Here is a 17997-nt window from a genome sequence, read left to right on the forward strand (position 1 = left end):
GAAATGAATAATGATGTGAAATAACACCAGGTGTATTTTGGCCAAATTGGGACTAAGAATCCGTCATGGAGAAATGCTCATACCTGAAGTCGTTTTGTGTGTGGTTTTTTCTCTGAGCTCTTCCCTGAATTAGGAAAAAAAAAAGCCCTTATATTATCTTTGCAATTTGTGTAAAATAGCGCTGAAAAAGATCAGTCAAAAGCTCTTAGTTTGAGAGTATACTGTTTGCAGTATAGCATCTTCTCTTTCCTAAGACTTCTACAGCTCAGTTTTGATGTGGGGAAAAAAATGTGTCATGTAGCACAGCCTTGGGGCAGACCTGCCGCTGCCTTAAAAACTTCTGCCTTGTGGCACCTCATGGCTTTAGGACAGGCCTTGTCATTATATGCATAACCACTCCACAGGAGGCCATTGCTCTAATGAGGTGAGGTTAATACTGTCAGTTGTTCAAGTTAAGGTAGAAACATGCCAGGAGAGGAGTAAGTTAAATACATTGAAGTGTTTGAAGGAATTACATAGGAAAACTCTTTCAGCAAGAAGTAACCCTAACACAAACAGGTTGTAGATCTTGATAATGTTTTAAGTTAACAGAACAGCCTCACTTTCATTCTAGTTGTGAATTTTCCATATACTATTATGGGGGGTGGAGGCAGGCTAAGTATATAAGGTATAAGATGACAACCTGAAAAGACAAAATTAAGAAGACTGCCAAAAATAATTTGCTGTAGCTCTATCCAGCAGCATTGCCAAGCAAGAAAATTTAATTCTAGGTTTGGCTCTGGTTCTGTATCATCTGTATTTTGGGAATAAACATCTGAAATTTTTATTTTGGTGTGGGGGGAAAAAAAGCAAGCCTTCTGGGGGTGGGGGGGCGGGGAAGCAAGCTATTGACTAGAACTTAACACTTCTCCAAGCTCAGGAAATCGTATAGGATCTTATTTAGAAAAGGAAAGCCCCTCTTTCCAGCCTTCCCGCTGCGGTAAGAGTGCCACCTCCTGCTCAGCAGCGCTATTGCCTCCCGGTGTCAGAAGCGACATGGAAAGAGGGCTGGGCCTCCGTGCCTGCTCGGACGCTTCCTTCGGAGGGGTGGGAGGGAACGGCCACTGGAGAGCACCAGGAGCCGTCCAGCTTATGGCAGTCGGGGAAGAGAAAAGGAACGTAGGTCAAAAACCTTCTTGCATCCGTGCTGCGGGTGCAGGAAAAAATCAGCGGCCGCTACCGAGCAAGTGCAAGTCCGTGTTGGCTCCACGCTCCGAGTGGGCCCCTGCTCCCCTGGGAGAACACCATCCCCCAGGGCAGGGGCAGCTGCTGCACCCCGGCTTTAGCCAGTCCAGGGTACCCCTGCGGCGGAGGAGGGGCCCGAGGGCGCTTCTGTGCAAAGCTAAGGGGATGATGTACACACAGCCCCCAGCCCGGACAGTAAGGGAAGAGGAAAAGGAGGCAGGTGCCACAACTTGGCTCCCTGGCACAGAGCGGATCACTCACCCCTAACTCAGTCTCAGCAAAAACGTTACACAAGAAGAACACAGCAGCTATTTTATTTTGGATCTGAGTGCCAATTCATATACTGATTATTAATCACAGCATAGCTTAAAACTTTACCTGGAGGATAGATACTCACAGGAGGGAAGAAATGAGCCCTGGAATTAATACCTTAATCTTATACAATCAATTTCATCCTGCTTGTATCCAAACAAGTCACACCCTTTTCAGAGTGGTTAAGCTGTGCAGTCTCTCGTCCTGGTCTCTGCCTATTTCGGAGACGTTTTACAGCACTGAAGGTGCTGAGGCAAGCTCAGCCATCTGAAGCAGTAGGATAACTATTCTTTCAGCTGTTTGTATTCTGTACCTCACACTGCTGGTGAACGTTCATGCGGAGAGTACAGGTGCAGTGTTGCTTTGTCAAAAATAAAAATCCTGTAATTCTGATGTAAACAAATCTGCTCTTTAATGATGAGGGAAATTCAAACCATACTTCAAGATTAAAGAATTGAGCCACAGTATTCCAACTCAATACTGAAACAGAATCAATCACAGGAATACTTAATACTTCTTGCTTCAAAATACTACTAAAATTCATTATTTAAACCATTTGAAGTATTAACTACGGATTTATGCAAAGCAAGGAGCTGCAATTACATGAACAGCATTCGTAAGGATCACAACAAGCCTGATTTGAATCCTGCAGTTAAACAATTACAATTTATGCCAGGGGAAGGTAGTATCTTGGCTGTTCCAAATTCTGCTAGTCTGTCAATTCAGGTCACCTACTCTTTTGATATTAGAATTTATTTTCAGTGTGGTGGAAGCTCTGAAGAAAAGCCCCCTCTTCACAAGAATGAGGCACCATCCTTTGGCAAGAGTAGACAGAATAGTTTTAATATTCCTTGGCCAAAAAGCCCTACCGGGTTTGTTTGCTGCTCGCCTCTGAACCACCTGGGCTTCACATGTGCAGGCAGCGACCAGGGCAAGTGCTGGATCGGGGAGAACACTGACCTGGTTCTGCAGGGGCCGGGGCAGTACCGGCGTCTCACAGCTCAATGCCGCACGTTAAATACTGAATCAGTCTGAGTTCTACTACCGCCTTCCATAAAACCAGGGTTCTGTTTCTTTCTAGGCATCGTGTTTCTTTTCCTTATCACGGTGGTTATTCTGCAGCTACTTCGATTCTTACTACAACGTGTTCAATTAAAAAAGAGGTTTAGGTGTATTTGTTCCGTGCAGGGAGCTCGGGAAAGTCTTCAGGTAACAGAGCGTGACCGCGGCAGATGGGGCAGGTGCTTGAGTGTTGCTTAAGCCATGTTCTGATGCACTGCAAGAAGAGGAAGAGGGTGAGGAAGCAACATCTGGTGTAGAGTTCGGCTTAAGTATGTCAGTAATTGTCACTAACAGGTAAGGACTTTTCCAACATGTTCTATGTAACTGGAATTTGCAGCAGTACGCTGAATAGTACTGAAATTAGAAAACTGTTCTCCAGTTCTGACACTGTGCCCATCAATTTAACTTTGCACCTATTCTGCAATAACAAATCGGCAGCAAACGAGTAAGGTAATGGGAAAGAGTCATGGACAGAAATATCAGGTTGTTCTAACATAATCCTGACTTTCTCACCGTGTGAGGTTATACGTGCAGCTGCTCTCCGGTGGGAAATGCAGGGTTTATAGTGATGGCCCACTCTGTAAGTATGCTGCAAACAAATCTGGGACTTGACTAGCAAATTTATTGTCTGAGGAACAGGCTTAAATTCACTCCAGTGAATTAGCATTTTAGTTAAAAGTTTAAAACTGGAAACTTTCTGACACGGTCAGACCATATATAGAGTGAGTCTTGGTGGACAAAGTATGTAAAAGAAAAGCGTGCACTGTTCTTTAAGTGCTAAAGGGGGGATGCTGCTTTTAGAACGTGCAGCAACGGCATAACTGAACAGAGTTTGTAAACATTTGTATCTCATTGGTAAGAACAAAGATCCTTACTTCTCTGTGAAAATGATGCCCACAATCTAGTTTACATGAGTCTCTGCTTAGCTCGTCATGACATATTGTGCAGGGATCATCACTGGAGGCCTACAGATAAAACATTAAGTTATGTGAAAGCTAGCAACAGTCAGCAAGTCCTGGTAAGTGAATGATGTTATTAATTTTAAGCAAATATATTTAAGCTTTTGTTCACTTTGTGTACAAGTCAATTACTTTTTCCAGCAATACTTTGATTATTTCATGTCTTATACAAAGCACATGGCAATCACCTCACGCTCACCTAAACAGCGAAGAACTTACCGTATAGTCTACTTTTTTCCATTTAGATTTAGGTGTTGATCCAATGTTTCCCCAGGGCTGAAGATTTGGCCGAGATGGACTTTTGCTCGAGGCGTTTGAATGTGGGGGTCTCGCCTTGGGTGGGCTGGGTACATTTTCTTCTGCAGGTACTTCCCGACTCCGAGTTCCAGTCTGTGCCGGCAAAGCAGAGGATGCTGAGGCCACGGGTCTCCCCGTTGACGCTGGTGCCTAGACAGGTATTGGAAAAGAATTTGGAGCGAGGTCCTATTTCAGAGCTGGACAGCAAAGGGAAGGAAGCTTGCGCTCTTTTCTGGCCAGCGCGGCAGTTTCCTCTGTCAGAGATGCACAAGAGAAAAGGCAGCAACTCCCTGCGCCCGCGTACCTTACTTTGCTGGTCCAGAATGAGTTCTGTCACTCTGCTTAGAATTTCATCGAAGCTCAAACCAGCCAATGTATTCCCATTTCTTCTTTGTACGTCTTTTATGAAGCTGGTAAAGTCTGAACTGAAGGGATAAAAAAGACGACATAGTTACTGACCGGCAGCACTGAGGCTGTTACCAGCGCAGTCACAGCACTGGAGAAGACTTGTAGCTTCCACGGTTGCTTCACGGCAGTAGAACCTTTAAAAGCCACTAACTTCTCACGTGAACAGGGGCAAGTACCTGCTTCTAGTACCTCTCTCTAACTAGGCTCTACCTTAATCGTAAAGAAATTGAAACAGTAAAATAATACTTGTAAACACACAAGCCAACACCACTTGGCTGTTGGGGAGTGTCTCACTGAACGGGAGGGGAGGGAGAGGAACTACTGCTGTTACTGGTCTTGTGAAACAGAAACCATCTACTAAGGAATCCATTCTTTTTGCATATTATCCCTAGATGTTCAGAACTTCTGTTACTCAACATTACACTCATTAAAACAAATACCTGCTATAGTTTGGGAATATACTCTGCAGATGCACAATAATATTTTCAAATGCTTTTGGAAGCATTTTGTTGCTTGGAAGTCCAGAAGGCCTCGCCTGTACAGCTGAGTCAGCGTGGTGGTTCTGGTTTGGCTGGGCATTCCGAGTGTTACTTCCAGAATTCCCCGACGGGCCAGTTGCCGAAACTTTATCAGAATATGATCCTTCCAGAGGCTTGGAGTGTATTTTCACGGATCCACCACTTGCAGAACAAGCCTTAGCATTTGCATGCCCTGGCTTAGCTTCGGCCTGTGTATTAAATGAAGCAGGTGTTGGACCTTGATCTTCAGATCTTGAAAATGCAGGAAGTAAATTAGGATGTGCAGATGCAGAGGAATACATGACAAAGGCTGGATCGCTGACTGGAGTCCTGCCTTGTTTTGTCTAGGAAGTGAGCAGATTTCACAGGTAAAATAGTGATTAAAATACATTCAGCAGAACTCTTGAGCAGCTGCAGGACACATTTGGTCATGCTAAAGAACTGGAAGGTCACATCAATTTGTATTAACTTGCTTTACCTAGGTAAAAAATAATTGCACAAAGGTGCTCTTTAGTCAGTACTACATATATACAACCTGTCTGTAACAGGATTAAATAGGACAGCACGTATGCAAACTGTTCCTTTAATTTACTCTTGCTTTGCTGAAGAACGCATGGCTGTTGGAGAGCTGGAAGTTCTACAGCAGCATAGCTTGCAGTGGGTGGCAGAAACAGCACAGCTTTAAATAAGTGCCATCAATTTGAAAATACAAAATTCACTGCTTTTAACAGATTATATAATTATATATAAGCCAGTGCAATTTTTTTTAAACAGAAACACATGTCAGCTATAGTCATCATCCTGAAAAACTTGGAGCTGACGTGACCCAGGAAGATTTGTTTTTGCACTAACAACTCTCTTCCATAAATGGAAAGAACTCCTTAAAATAAGTTTAGTAGTTTGCCCCTGTGACTGCTATTTGTTTCAGAACCTGACTGGCCTAGGAAGGTGGTTTTCTAACTCACAGAACTAAAATTCTGCATTTCTTCATAGTCCAACCTGCTGGTTCTTGTTCTGTGTTATTTTACCACCTTTTTGAAGCCGTATTTTACCTTCTCTGTAAAGGTGTTTGATTAATTAACCATTAAATGGGGAGGAAAAGGGTTTTCATCAAGTCTTTTTCATTTAGACTCAGTATTTGCCTATCAAAGTCCTCTCGAAGCTGAAAGAATTACAGATCTCTCTTCTAAAAGGTTACTACTCCTGTATTACTGCAGAAAAATAGGTATCAAATGCAGAACAAGAGCCTCAAAAGTCGCTCTTTCCCAGCCTGCAAACTGATGGTAACCTAAGGATGGTAACAAAGTTATCTACATATTCTTAAGAGTTCTGAGCCAATAAGTAGGAAGGAGATACATAGAAATAAGCGGGGAAGAAAAAGTATGCAGGAGAGCCCAAGTATCACTCATACTTGCGTAAGTCCAGAAAAACTGTAGTAAGAATCGTAAATATTCGGAATTAGAACAGAGCCTCAAATCTAAATTCTACCAAAAACATACAAAAGACAACCACATGACTGTCTGCAGAGAACAGGTATACAAAATTTGTGTGGCACCTTCTTTGAATTCAGGGATTTCATACGCGCGTGCACTACGAAGGCATTTTACCTGCTGAGGCAATGACCTCCCCCTACTTTGAGAGACGCCTGAACCCTTTTTTCCTTACTTCAAACTGTCCCAGGTCCCGTGGCTTCCGAATGCTATTTGTCTTCAGGACTGGGCATCAGCTCTGTGCCCTGGTTTCCATTTTACTGCCAGTGAACGGCAGCACGTGGGTTGGCCGCATGGCTGCTGCAGGTAGCTGGGCTGCAGGCAGTTTGTCCCCACCACTGTGCTGGCGAACAGTTCAAGGAGCAGGGACTTACACTGACTTCGTCCTTGCAGCAGGAACTGTTGCAGGGTTCTGAAGTAACTGACATGATTTGAGCAAAGCATTTGTGGAACTGTTGGCCCATGAGAAAATGTTTTAAAATAGTGTTTATCTGGGATGCAGTCAGTACAGATGCATTTCCATAAATGGCTATACTCCATCTAGTTCATAACAGATATGATGAAGTTGATTCTGGTATTTGTAATCAGTTACACATGTCGGTGTAATGAGGCCTTGTCCCTATGGATGTTGGTTCTATCGGAAAGTCACAATATGCAAAAATATTAGTCCCAATTCAGACAGAACATGATGCGTTTTAAAGTTAACCTCAGGCAGCTTAAGCCTCTCAAAGGACTTGAGGATGTGCTTCTCACTGGAACTTCATCTTGTTTCTCTGCACTCACCTTTCCCTTTCGAACATTACCTGGATGTATGCAGAGCCAGATCACTGTGTATTCAAGTTCTTTACAGACATGTCCTGTAACAGACAGCCATGCCGATGCAGACTTAAAGAACCTGGCAAACTACTATCAAATGTAAGATACGTACCAAGACACGGGGAGGAGAAGGAAGATCCAGAGTTTCCATTTTAGTGAGGCAGTTCCGTACACCACTTTTCACCGTCTCAATTTTTTCTTCATACTCAGCCTGAAGAAGGAAAACATTATCTTGCACATCAGCATTAACTAAAGCTCACTCTTTATTTCAAATGGCATTAACACAACTACTTTTTGCAGAACACCAAGGATACCAGGCCTTTCACATGGAGACAGAAGGCTACCGTTTGCTATAGTAACATCAATCTGTATTTAAGTACTTGCACTGATGCTTGAAAGGCTTTGGGAAATCCTTTCCACTTTCTTAAAACTCAGCCTAGACATTTTGCCTCTAAACTTCTCAGAGTTTTTCTTTGTTTTTAGAGAAGTTGCATGGATTTCTGTAGTTCAAAAAATACAAAAGAACCAAGATGCTAGACTTGTTAATGTGGATTCCGTTTCTGAAGCAAGTATATAAAGGACAGATTTTTGCCTCTGCAAAATTGAAGATATTCACTGTCACTTAACTATCCTTAAGGAATCTGGACTTAAAGCTATCTTTCTTTTGTAACTAAAAAAATGCAGTTCAGTATTTGGAGGACAAGCTACTGATGTTAAAAAAGGAATGCAAAATTATTTAAGGTATTTATTCTGTTTTAATTTCCAAAGTTCAAGTTAAAACTCATTCAGAGAAATTAAGGCTTACCTCTACTTTTTCCCGTTGTTTCTTTACATTTGAAATAAATATTTCCCAGGAATCAATCTGTGACTTCAACTTAGGTGCTGCTGAAGCTGAGCTGCTGAAGTATTCAAGATTTTCAGTTAAACTCCAACATTCCCATTACTTTTGTTTAAGACCAATGGTTTTAGTACAACAGTTCCCTTCCCTACCAACTAAATCACAGTTAAGGACTTCAAGCAATTTTAAGTTAAAATTACTGATTTGACATTAAAATTGGAACTGACTTGTCTAGTTAAATAATCATGACTAAACATTCAGTAGTTATTTGTATTTAGCAACTAGTAGTACTGAAATTTATGGTGTAAACTCTCAATACCTGCTCAAGGACTTCAACATCTTGAGATTTGCTTCTGCATTGGCCATTATGCCATTTAGCTTACATACTTCGGTTTCCTTCCAGTTTTTGAGTACTGATACCTGTAACAAAACATAACTGTGTAAAAAAAAGTGCAGTAAAAGCACTGCTGTAGTACAAGGAATAAAAACTCAAAATAGAATTTAATAAGCATCTGAAACAATAGTTTGATGATACAATACACATACAGTTCCTACGGTGAGGAATTTCAAGTTTAATTAACAGCCCTGGCAGGCCTTCAGGAGGATAAAAAGGCTACATTCACTTCAACTGATAGTAGAAAGCTTCCATAAATGTTCCATTTGCAACTTATCATATATATATATATATATATACACACACACACTTATATATTACACACACACACACACACACACACACACACTTGAAGTGATTAAGGCAGCCTTTTAAATACCAAATGTTTGAAGACTAATGTGGACCAGCAATCTAATTCCTACTGCAGATAAGACAACCTCCAAGCCCTTCTTAAGAAAGGAGAATTGTTCATGATACTCAAAGAATTCCCAATATAACACATACCGTTTTAGAAAATTCTTGCTATTTATCAGTACTCTCCTCCCTACAGTGAAACACACAAGTAAGTTGTTGCATTCTGATTCTACGAGATAAAGAAGTAGCTATATATTCACTAACTATGACTTATTTTTAACAAGGTACTTTTTATGTTCCTATGGTTCATTCTTATTAATGGAATTTATTCATAACAAGCATAAGTATGAAACTCAATTACTAGATGAATTTTGTTTGGGGTAATAGTGGATATCCTAAATTCTGAGCACTTTTAATACTGGTCAATAATAATAATAATAATAATGTGCCTTGATGATCTGCAAAGTTTTGTAGGGTAACATCATGAACATCACTTGTCAATATTTGATTAATGCTTTTGAAGCACGCTTATGAAAAGTTTTAGATGCTATTTAAAAAGTAAATTTTTAGATAGGACTTCACCAGTCATCCTCAGTACAAATGATCCAAGCTCTAGCAAAAGTGGTTTAAGATTTTTTGTTTGTACCTCTGCTTTAACAGCTCTTTTCACACACTCTTGGCATTCATCTTGACTCTTTTTTATAAGCTCTTCCCATTTTACCTTCTCATTAGCAAGTTTATTACTGTGAAATAAAAAGATGTTAAATATTTGAGTAACATTTACAACATAGTAGTATTTAAAATTAATGGCATTTTAGAGGTTTTCCACAGCTATTCTCTTCTTTAGAGCCACACATCTCCATTTACACTGTTCAGCTTGTGCCTTCAGGTACAGCACCATGCTCGTGCAGCCACACTGCTGCCTCCACGGACACGACCTTGGTATTTCTTAACCACACTTCCCTGTGCAACCTAAAAAGCTTAAAGAAGCTTGACTACTGTAGTCATGCAAGTATTACTGTTCTGAGCCTGTACACATATATAAAGAATGTATCTATAAATGACTTTACACTATGTGCAAATGAGTAACTTTTAGAAAATGTTTAGAAAACCTTATGTACATTTAGGACTGTAAGTGTGTGAAGATCCAAAGCTACATACAACACTTCAGCCTGTCTGTATCACACCCAACTTATAACGTGTGTTCTAAAACACAGTATCTTATAATCAAAGGAAATGTATGAGAGTGTGCTGAAAAGCCAAATTTTTATTATTCTACCCATCTATCGAAAAGAAAATAATATTTACTTATGATAAGTAAAAGTCAACATAGAGTAAGAGATACGGGTTAAAGTGCTTATTTTTTCTGAGCCTCTACCCAGAGTGAAGCAGACAACTCTAATAATGACAAGTCAGCAGAAAAATGTAAATATTACTGAAAGGTACAAGAGTTTTACCTGGTCTCGAGATATGTGTTTAAATATACATTATACTGCTTTTCCTTCTCATCAGTGGTCTTTGAATACCTAGAGTAATCAAACATTTATTAAGCTTGTTATGAAAAAAATGTTCATTAGCAAATACATAACACGTTCCTTTACAGCCACAGTGACAATCTGTATGTTTTATATGCTGTTTAATACCGTAAGTGCATTGAAATGTATTCCTAATTAAGCAGTAACTAAAAGTTGGTTGACGATTTTTCAAGAGAGATTTGGCCCAAACTACTTAGACTAAAGAAAATACAACAGCATTCAAGGACAGAAGTCTTCTCAGTTCTGTAAACAGAGAGAAAACATTAAAAATACAGTAGGAATTGTCAAATCTTCTTAGAAAAATTATTGTTAAGTCAGTCAGTTTCATCAGTTATCTAGAAGCTATTTTAAATGTTTATCTGTAACTTGCCAAAAAAAAAAAATCAAAATATAAAAGCAGACATGTATATATTTCAGCCTGTTACTGTAATAAAACATTTAGCTGGTTATACAGCCAATGATAAAGTTACTTAAAGATTTCTAAAGTCTTTGGAATGTTTTGGGAAAAGCTACTGAAAATACTTAATCAAATGACACACAATTTATTTTTCAGTACATCAGTGACGTGATCTCATAGATGCCCACTGACTATGGTAGAAGTTGACCGAAGTTGATCCTTGCTCCTCCATTGCCAGGGGAACAGCTGGGTCTGTTGCACACAGGGTCATGATGGGATTCACACACTGATATTACTGATTCAAGTTCCATGGAAAGCCCTGCAGACTTCTGTTTTAGGGTGAAGGATGGGTTAAAAAAAAAAATCCCACAATAGATAAATGCAGTTATGTGGTTCTTACTGATTTCTCAGATTCAAGTAAAACTGCGACAGGACTAGAAAAGAAGGAAACGTGCATCCTTGCATGACCCTCAGATAGGCTATGTGGCAAAATAGACAAAAAGCCTGTAAGAAAAATAGATGCAGACCAGAGTTTGGTTGGGTTGATTGTACAATAGAAGAAGGAAGAAAGAAAATGGAAACGAAAATTTAAAGCTAATCATCATGCAGTAGAGGAGCATGCTGAGAAAGCAACGGTAAGTCATGAAGGAGAAAAGTGAAAAAGCAGTGCAGATCTAAAGGATTCTGGAAAACACGGGAAGATCTTTAATAGTGAAGGAGTAGTATTTGTTAATTAAGTTAAGTAACATTGTACGTAGGTCCTATTAACAGCAGCTCTAATCCAAGAATTGCATTTAACTCATTTCAGAATGACATAATCAGGCAACAAGTTTGAGTTTTCACTCTGTGTGCACCATGGAATCAGTAGATACTGAAACTTACCGTAATAGATCAGAAATAACTGTACTTACTGCTGCTTTAAAAAAAAAAAAATTCAAGCAAAGCGAAAGTAATATAAAACTGTATTTAAAATTAGTACCTATCATTGGTATCTGTATGCTTTTTAGCTGTGTTCCTTAGTGCTTTTAAGTTCTCTTGATTTTCTTTTTTCTCCTGTTGCCATTTTTTCACTTGTATTTCTAAGTCTTGATGAAACCAATCCAGTTCATTCTTTGATACCTAAAAGCAGAAAATAAGACAACATTGTTTCTTAAAATACTGTTTTATTCAGATGCAGGTTAGAGCAGATTTCTGACACTTATGATCAAAAGCTAAGCCACTGAAAATTACAGTAGGAGTTTTACTAGTGCTTAATTCAGCTATTTAGCATGGGCAACACGCTCATAAATGCTTTCTGCAATGATTTGCACACCTCATTTACACGGCTTCAGAATACCTGCAACCCTGTTTTGTAGTCAGCTGAAAGAAGAAAGCCAGTTCCACTGCGTCACACACAAATACATACTGAAATCCAACACAAAATCTAGATCAAAAATCAGTACTGATACTGTTTTATCAGTACTAACAACTGGGAAGTTACAATTCATAACAGAGCAAGACAGCAGTGAATCTTACGGCTGCTCTAACTGCTCAAAAAATCAAGGCAGCATCAATGCATCATTGGGAAATATAAAAAAAAAAAATTTAAAAAAATGCCTACAACGCCCATGGACAAGTTCATCCACCCTGCATACAGTCATGCTTTCAGCTCCTAACTTTTTATGCTCACATTTTTACCAAATACTCATACAGAAAAAACAAACGTGAGACTCCATCATGCCTTATATGAAAGTTTGCCACACTACTCACAGCCAGTGGTAAAGCTAGAACCCAGGAGCTCCCCAGCTGCAGTACATGAGTTTACTCCAACTCATCATTGAAAGGAAAAAAATATATTAAACTGAGATTGAATGAAAGGCCTCATCTTACTAAAGATGAAACAGAGGGCATGGGGAGAGATGGCTTCGATTTCACCTGAATATTTTTTTTAAATGTTAAAATTCCTTTTCCTGTAGACAGATGGGTAGCCTGTAGCATATACAGCTTTAACTACAGAATTAATCCAGTCAAAGTGGTAATAGGCCGATAGTGTTTGGGGACTACTGCTCTTGCTCTCAGATATTTTCAAGGAAATAAAGCCTGTTAGGCAACCCAAAAAATCAAGATGAAAGAAAAAGACGGCAGTGTGGTGCTTTTTTGTCCTTGGGTTGAACCAAACCCAACACATATCCACTAGATGGAAGCAGCCAATATCCTATGTGGTTAAGAGTGTTCAAAAGAAGATGACACACAGAGACTGTGAGGTTTGCCGAGTCAGACATCACAGCCATGAGGACTACCAGTCAGGTTTCAAAAATACCATTGATAATTACAACCAATCTTGTGAGCCACTGCAGTTTGTCCCAGGGTTGCATGGATAATAACATTACCTCAGTCTCTTCAATACTCTTCTTTAGGAGCTCTTTTAAAGCACTGATTTCTTCCAAGCTTCGGCTTTGTAACTGTTCATATTTTTCCTCTGCTTCTTTAAGTTGTTCTTTTAATACCTGATGTTCTTTTTCCATACGCAGAATATCTCCCTGAAAATAAATCAGTTATAAGAAACAATCTAATACCTGTTACCCCGGGACAGCAAACATTCATGACATCTAAAAGGAACAGTCTGCTGTCAGCTGAGATTCAAAATCTTGAGTGTGGTTGCAGTAGGGGTTTTGTTTGTTTGTTTGTTTGTTGAGGGGGTGCAGGGGAAGGGGGGTAGTGTTCAAGAGGAAGCTGTATAACAGTTTCAACCCAGCTCAGGAAATGAACATTCATGTCTGACCATGAATGGAACACGAATAGTTCAAAGGCCACATTTTCTCACTTTTATCTCCTAGTACAGACATAAGACTGTCATTAACATCAGTCTGAGCTGTGTCCAAATGGAGTATTTAAATCAAATCTCAGGGTTTTTGGAGAAGAAATACTAAATTTCCCTAAAACATACTCCAACATCTTAATAGCTACAGAACAAAGCTCCAACACCTCCTTGTTGAGGGCCTATGTGAAGTTTCCAAGAACACCACAGAACACAGCCCAGCATGAGGAAGGGGGGAGAGCCCCCCTCACCCCAACAAAAAAAAGGGCAAAAAAAGCCAAACCAGAAACACACACCCCGCCAACCAAACCAAAATTAAAAAATACCTGTTAAAATGTGTCATTTTCAGAGAACTTTTATCTTTTCACTACTAAATTTTTGGGCATTCCTTTAACCTTCTTAATGAGAAATAGAAACAATTACACAGATAACCTACCTGTTGCATTTCAAATGGATGAAAAGGCAAGGTATTAGTTTCCCTGTCAGCTACTTCATGATTTACCTAGAATACAAAGAATCAGGAGTTGATTAAAAAGCTTACCAGTTTATAAATGCAACTAGTAGGTCAGCTCTGGTTTGGAGCTTTTGTACCTAACCTACAATTTTACAAATCCAACTACATTATGAATTAGGTCTATCTACAATTTAAAAAGAAATCATTCTAGTGCTTCTGAAATGGACTTCAATCTATAATTAAAGCACTTTTATTGTTGTGATCTTTCCCTAGTTTAACTGACCATGACACATTTATACTGAGAACAGTTCTCTGAGCCTTTTAGCACAGCTGTGCTCTAAATGTCTGAAAACTTAAAACTTGCAAAACCAGTGTCTGACAGCTCACCAAGGAGCTGTGTTTTGTGGCTCCTCCTAAACTCAAGATCTAGTACGTAAGTGCCTCTGCCTGGAAGGAACTAGACTCAAGGACCTTCAGAGTCCCTGCTTGCTTTCCTCTAATACCCATCAAGGACATACTGAAAGAACTGAAATTTAAAATCTCATCATGTGACTAATATATTAAAGACCCAGTTTATTATGTTACTTTTCTAACAGGCTATTAAAAATCAGTCAGATAATGTTAAATGTCTCGCTCTAACACACTTTTGCAAACAAAAACACATCTGTTGCTTTGTGACCTCTTGATCTCTGCTAACCAGAATTAACTAAATTGAAAACTGTTGCCTCTTCTGTTATCTCTTTGTTGCACATGTTCAAGAATCAAACAGAAATCCCATTTTAAAAGCCCAGTCAGCCAAGTGACAAACTTTACCTGCCAAGACTGATGGGAAACTTTCAGCAACTGCTCAAGAAAGATTTAAAGTGAAGAAAAGTTTTGTACACAAAACAAGTTTGAGGAAAAAACCCCATGTTAATATTGGCCTAATTTAGAAAACAATAATAAAAAGACAACTATTCATCTTACAGCTATAAACAGCTACTCCTCCCTCAGTGGCAACACACAAATGAAGATGAGGAACTCCCCCAGCAGTCTCTTTAGCCCATTGGATAACGTCTCATAAATGGATGCGTGAAACTGCCATATCCATAATTCTGAAAACCCAGCACCTTAGTCCCAAATGTCTTCTGTAACGAATGTGGATGTGACCATTGCCTCCCTCTGTTGCTTTAAGTGTGTTTTCACAAGTGGCATAAGCTGATCTAACTCTGGGGTGCCATTAAAGAGTGAATGCTCTGGCCCCTCCTCTTCTGTTCAACTGCATGCCCTGCCCTGCCCTTCTCCAGGTGTTCAGCAATGCCTTCTCTGCCTGTAGGACAAAACTTTCCGGTTGTTTTTTTACTTCATTAGAGAAAAGGAAGTGAGGACATTTTCCCCCTGAACTCACCTTACAGCTGGGCTGCCACTGTAAGACCACGAGGGATGCATCAGCCAGCAATTATTAGAATGTACAAACTATCTAAATCCTCAAATATTGTGAAAGTTAAAACAAATCACTGAAATAATTACAAAAAGAAAGATGATGACACAGAATGACTTTCTTTAACCTCTAAACCAAAGTTTAAACATGCAGATCAGTTCCCTCCTTTGATTCTGGGTAAAAAGATCTGCGAAAATTTCAGGCCAAACAAAATTCAGTGACCATCTCTTTGAAGAATTACGAATTAAAACCAAGCGTAGTTGTACAAAGTGTCAGCAACTTAAACTGCAAGTTCTAAGGGAGATCCCAGTCTGATAAACATTTCAGTATCTTCCAACTTGTGGCGTTATTCTGAGAGACAAGTACCAGAGAATGCTAAATACTACTTTTAAGATCCCTTACATTTGTGTGGCTGCAGTATTACTTGAATATTTGCTCTTGAAACTCTATACAACCTTTGACCCTCTGGGAAGTCACAAAGAAGTAATTCAAAAAGGAGCTACACCTTCCAGTGCTCAACACTGTCATTTATCACTTAAAACCTCTCAAGTAACTATTCCATTTTAACTTCTTACCTGAACAGCTATCATCTTTGTATGAGGATTGCTTTTCATTAGAGATATACCTCTGCTTTCTTTTTCTGTCTTAATAACCTGTATACCACACTCAGGTTCATTTGTACTATTTGCAACAGCAAAATTGTCTTCATAAAATGTGTTATCCAAGTTTTCCAGTTGGCACTGAGGGTCTTCATACATTTTTATTTTATTTGGTATAAAACTGCTGAGGACGCATTTTCTGTCTGAAACTGCTGATTGGTCATTATCCTGAGGAACTACATGATCAGCATAAATATAACTAGGTTGCCTGGCAACATTTGACGTGAGAGGCATTTGAGAAGGCACTGGCAATATTCTTCCATACTGATAACCCCAGGAAGTCTGAGGCAAAAATATAGTGGGATTTTTAGAATCAAAGCATTTTAGTAAAATGTCTGAAAACGATGACTCATTTTCTATGGTATCAATATTCTGACTATGCAAAGAAGGCACTGATTTACATGAAGTAGGAAAAGACCAGGGCAAATATTGTGGAGTTTCATAATTTGCTACTGTTAAATCAGTAGATGTTGATATATAGGGTTGTTTAGGATAAGACAACGGTTTGAATTCCTTAGCATCAGGATTTAACTGTAGCTTGGACTGAGAAGAATTTTCTTGCACATCACAAACTAGATCATTTTCTTCTTCGTTATCTCCAGTCTCATTTCTGTTAGTATTTTCTTTAATAAGAACTGCGTGCTTTCTTAAGCCAATAAGATTATCCACCATAATGAAACGAAGGGATTTCAGAAGAAAGGATTTCAGACCACCTTCATCTTCTACAATTGTTTGAGCTTCTTCAGGGAAATGTTTATATTCCCCAACTAGTAATTCATTATTAATTTCCATAGGGCCATGTTCCTCCAAGATTTGAGAGAAATACCTTAAAAAAGAAAACAAGAGTTGTCATTACTAATCAATGTTTTTTTCATGTAATTCTAAAATCATATTTCACAGGTTATATTTTCACAATAATACTTATAAGCAAAGAACCTCTAGAACTACTGATGAACAAGCATTTGGAAGCTGGTGTTCCAACCAAGCATCAAAATCTTCTGTAATGCTCTTGCTTGTCCACCTCTTACTAAAAGCATGCAACTATTTCAAAGGATTACTATATACCCACATATACCAAACCATCTGGACTCAAATTCTGGACTTAATACAATACAGTATAAAAATTACAAAGTAATATTAAACCCTTTAAACTGCCAAGCACAGAAATGTATACATACTCATATAAGCTCTCACAGGTTTGATCTGGGTTATTATCGAAAAGTCTTTGATAACTGTTACTATTTGAAATGTCACGGAGAGCTTCAAACTCCTCTAGTTGCTCCCGAAGATATTCTGGGATTACAAACGGTTCATATGAATTTGTAAAATCTCTGTAGCATAATAAAAAAGACAGAAGTAGTAAATAGTACATATGAACAGTAATTCTTGTCTCTGAAAATGATTGTACTTCTCACATATACTGAAAACAGCGTACTGTATGGTAACTACACAGTGCTAAAAATATACTCAAAAAGCAAAATATTTTCTAACAAGTAGAACAAACTATTCCCCAAATCCCTAACCGCTGAACTTAACTGACCTGCTGCTAGCTAACGCTAATAAGGTCTAGCTCATGCTAGCCGCTTTCACATCTGTAAGCAAGGGCAAAACTGGGCTCAGAATTCAAGGGTTTGACTCCTGATTAACACGCGAATTCTAAGCAATGCACTACAGATTACCTCAATCCAGCATCACAACCTGCTTGATATGGCATGGATAGTAAAGCTCAGCTGTGACTGACTGAGTATGTATAAACTTATCGACTAATTTCTTGCTACATTAAAATGGAATACGAAGTAAGAAAGATCTTACTCTAAAGAATTGCTTTTGGGCCTAGAAGATGTATTGGGCTGCAGCTTGGCAACCATTCAGTTACTTCCTACATTGTTAAGATCTTTAAAATTCTAATACCCCTTACACCTACCCTGGAAGTGAAGAACTAACAGTTCTATACAAGCTCATATCAAAACCACTTGGATTTTAACCCAGACCTGGTGTTTCTAAGACACTGTCTTCCCCAGTACCTGCAAAGCACTTTGGTGTCTGGGCAGTAAAAGCAAAGA

General features: G+C 39.1%; 1 protein-coding gene across 7 annotated transcripts in view; it reads right to left on the reverse strand.

The window, feature by feature from the left end:
• Positions 1 to 1522: 1522 nt before the first annotated feature.
• Positions 1523 to 17997, reverse strand: part of TTC3 (tetratricopeptide repeat domain 3) — a 63921-nt gene continuing 47446 nt past the window's right edge. For 6 of the 7 annotated variants that reach the window (XM_033011325.2, XM_033011326.2, XM_033011327.2 and 3 more), the window contains 15 exons: positions 17113 to 17265; positions 15851 to 16760; positions 13838 to 13903; positions 12974 to 13123; positions 11584 to 11723; positions 10130 to 10198; positions 9319 to 9415; positions 8244 to 8344; positions 7892 to 7985; positions 7199 to 7297; positions 4703 to 5124; positions 4159 to 4279; positions 3777 to 4004; positions 3474 to 3563; positions 1523 to 2812 (listed from right to left, as the gene is read on the reverse strand). In XM_033011325.2, coding sequence (XP_032867216.2) covers positions 2702 to 2812; positions 3474 to 3563; positions 3777 to 4004; positions 4159 to 4279; positions 4703 to 5124; positions 7199 to 7297; positions 7892 to 7985; positions 8244 to 8344; positions 9319 to 9415; positions 10130 to 10198; positions 11584 to 11723; positions 12974 to 13123; positions 13838 to 13903; positions 15851 to 16760; positions 17113 to 17265 — 2851 coding nt within the window. In that variant the 3' untranslated portion in view covers positions 1523 to 2701. The remainder of the gene's footprint in view (positions 2813 to 3473; positions 3564 to 3776; positions 4005 to 4158; positions 4280 to 4702; positions 5125 to 7198; positions 7298 to 7891; positions 7986 to 8243; positions 8345 to 9318; positions 9416 to 10129; positions 10199 to 11583; positions 11724 to 12973; positions 13124 to 13837; positions 13904 to 15850; positions 16761 to 17112; positions 17266 to 17997) is intronic. The other variant, XM_033011328.2, reaches the window with a different exon arrangement.

The sequence above is a fragment of the Tyto alba genome, unplaced genomic scaffold (assembly GCF_018691265.1).
Source record: "Tyto alba isolate M040663 unplaced genomic scaffold, T.alba_DEE_v4.0 Super-Scaffold_14, whole genome shotgun sequence".
In the NCBI taxonomy this organism is placed as follows: domain Eukaryota; kingdom Metazoa; phylum Chordata; class Aves; order Strigiformes; family Tytonidae; genus Tyto; species Tyto alba.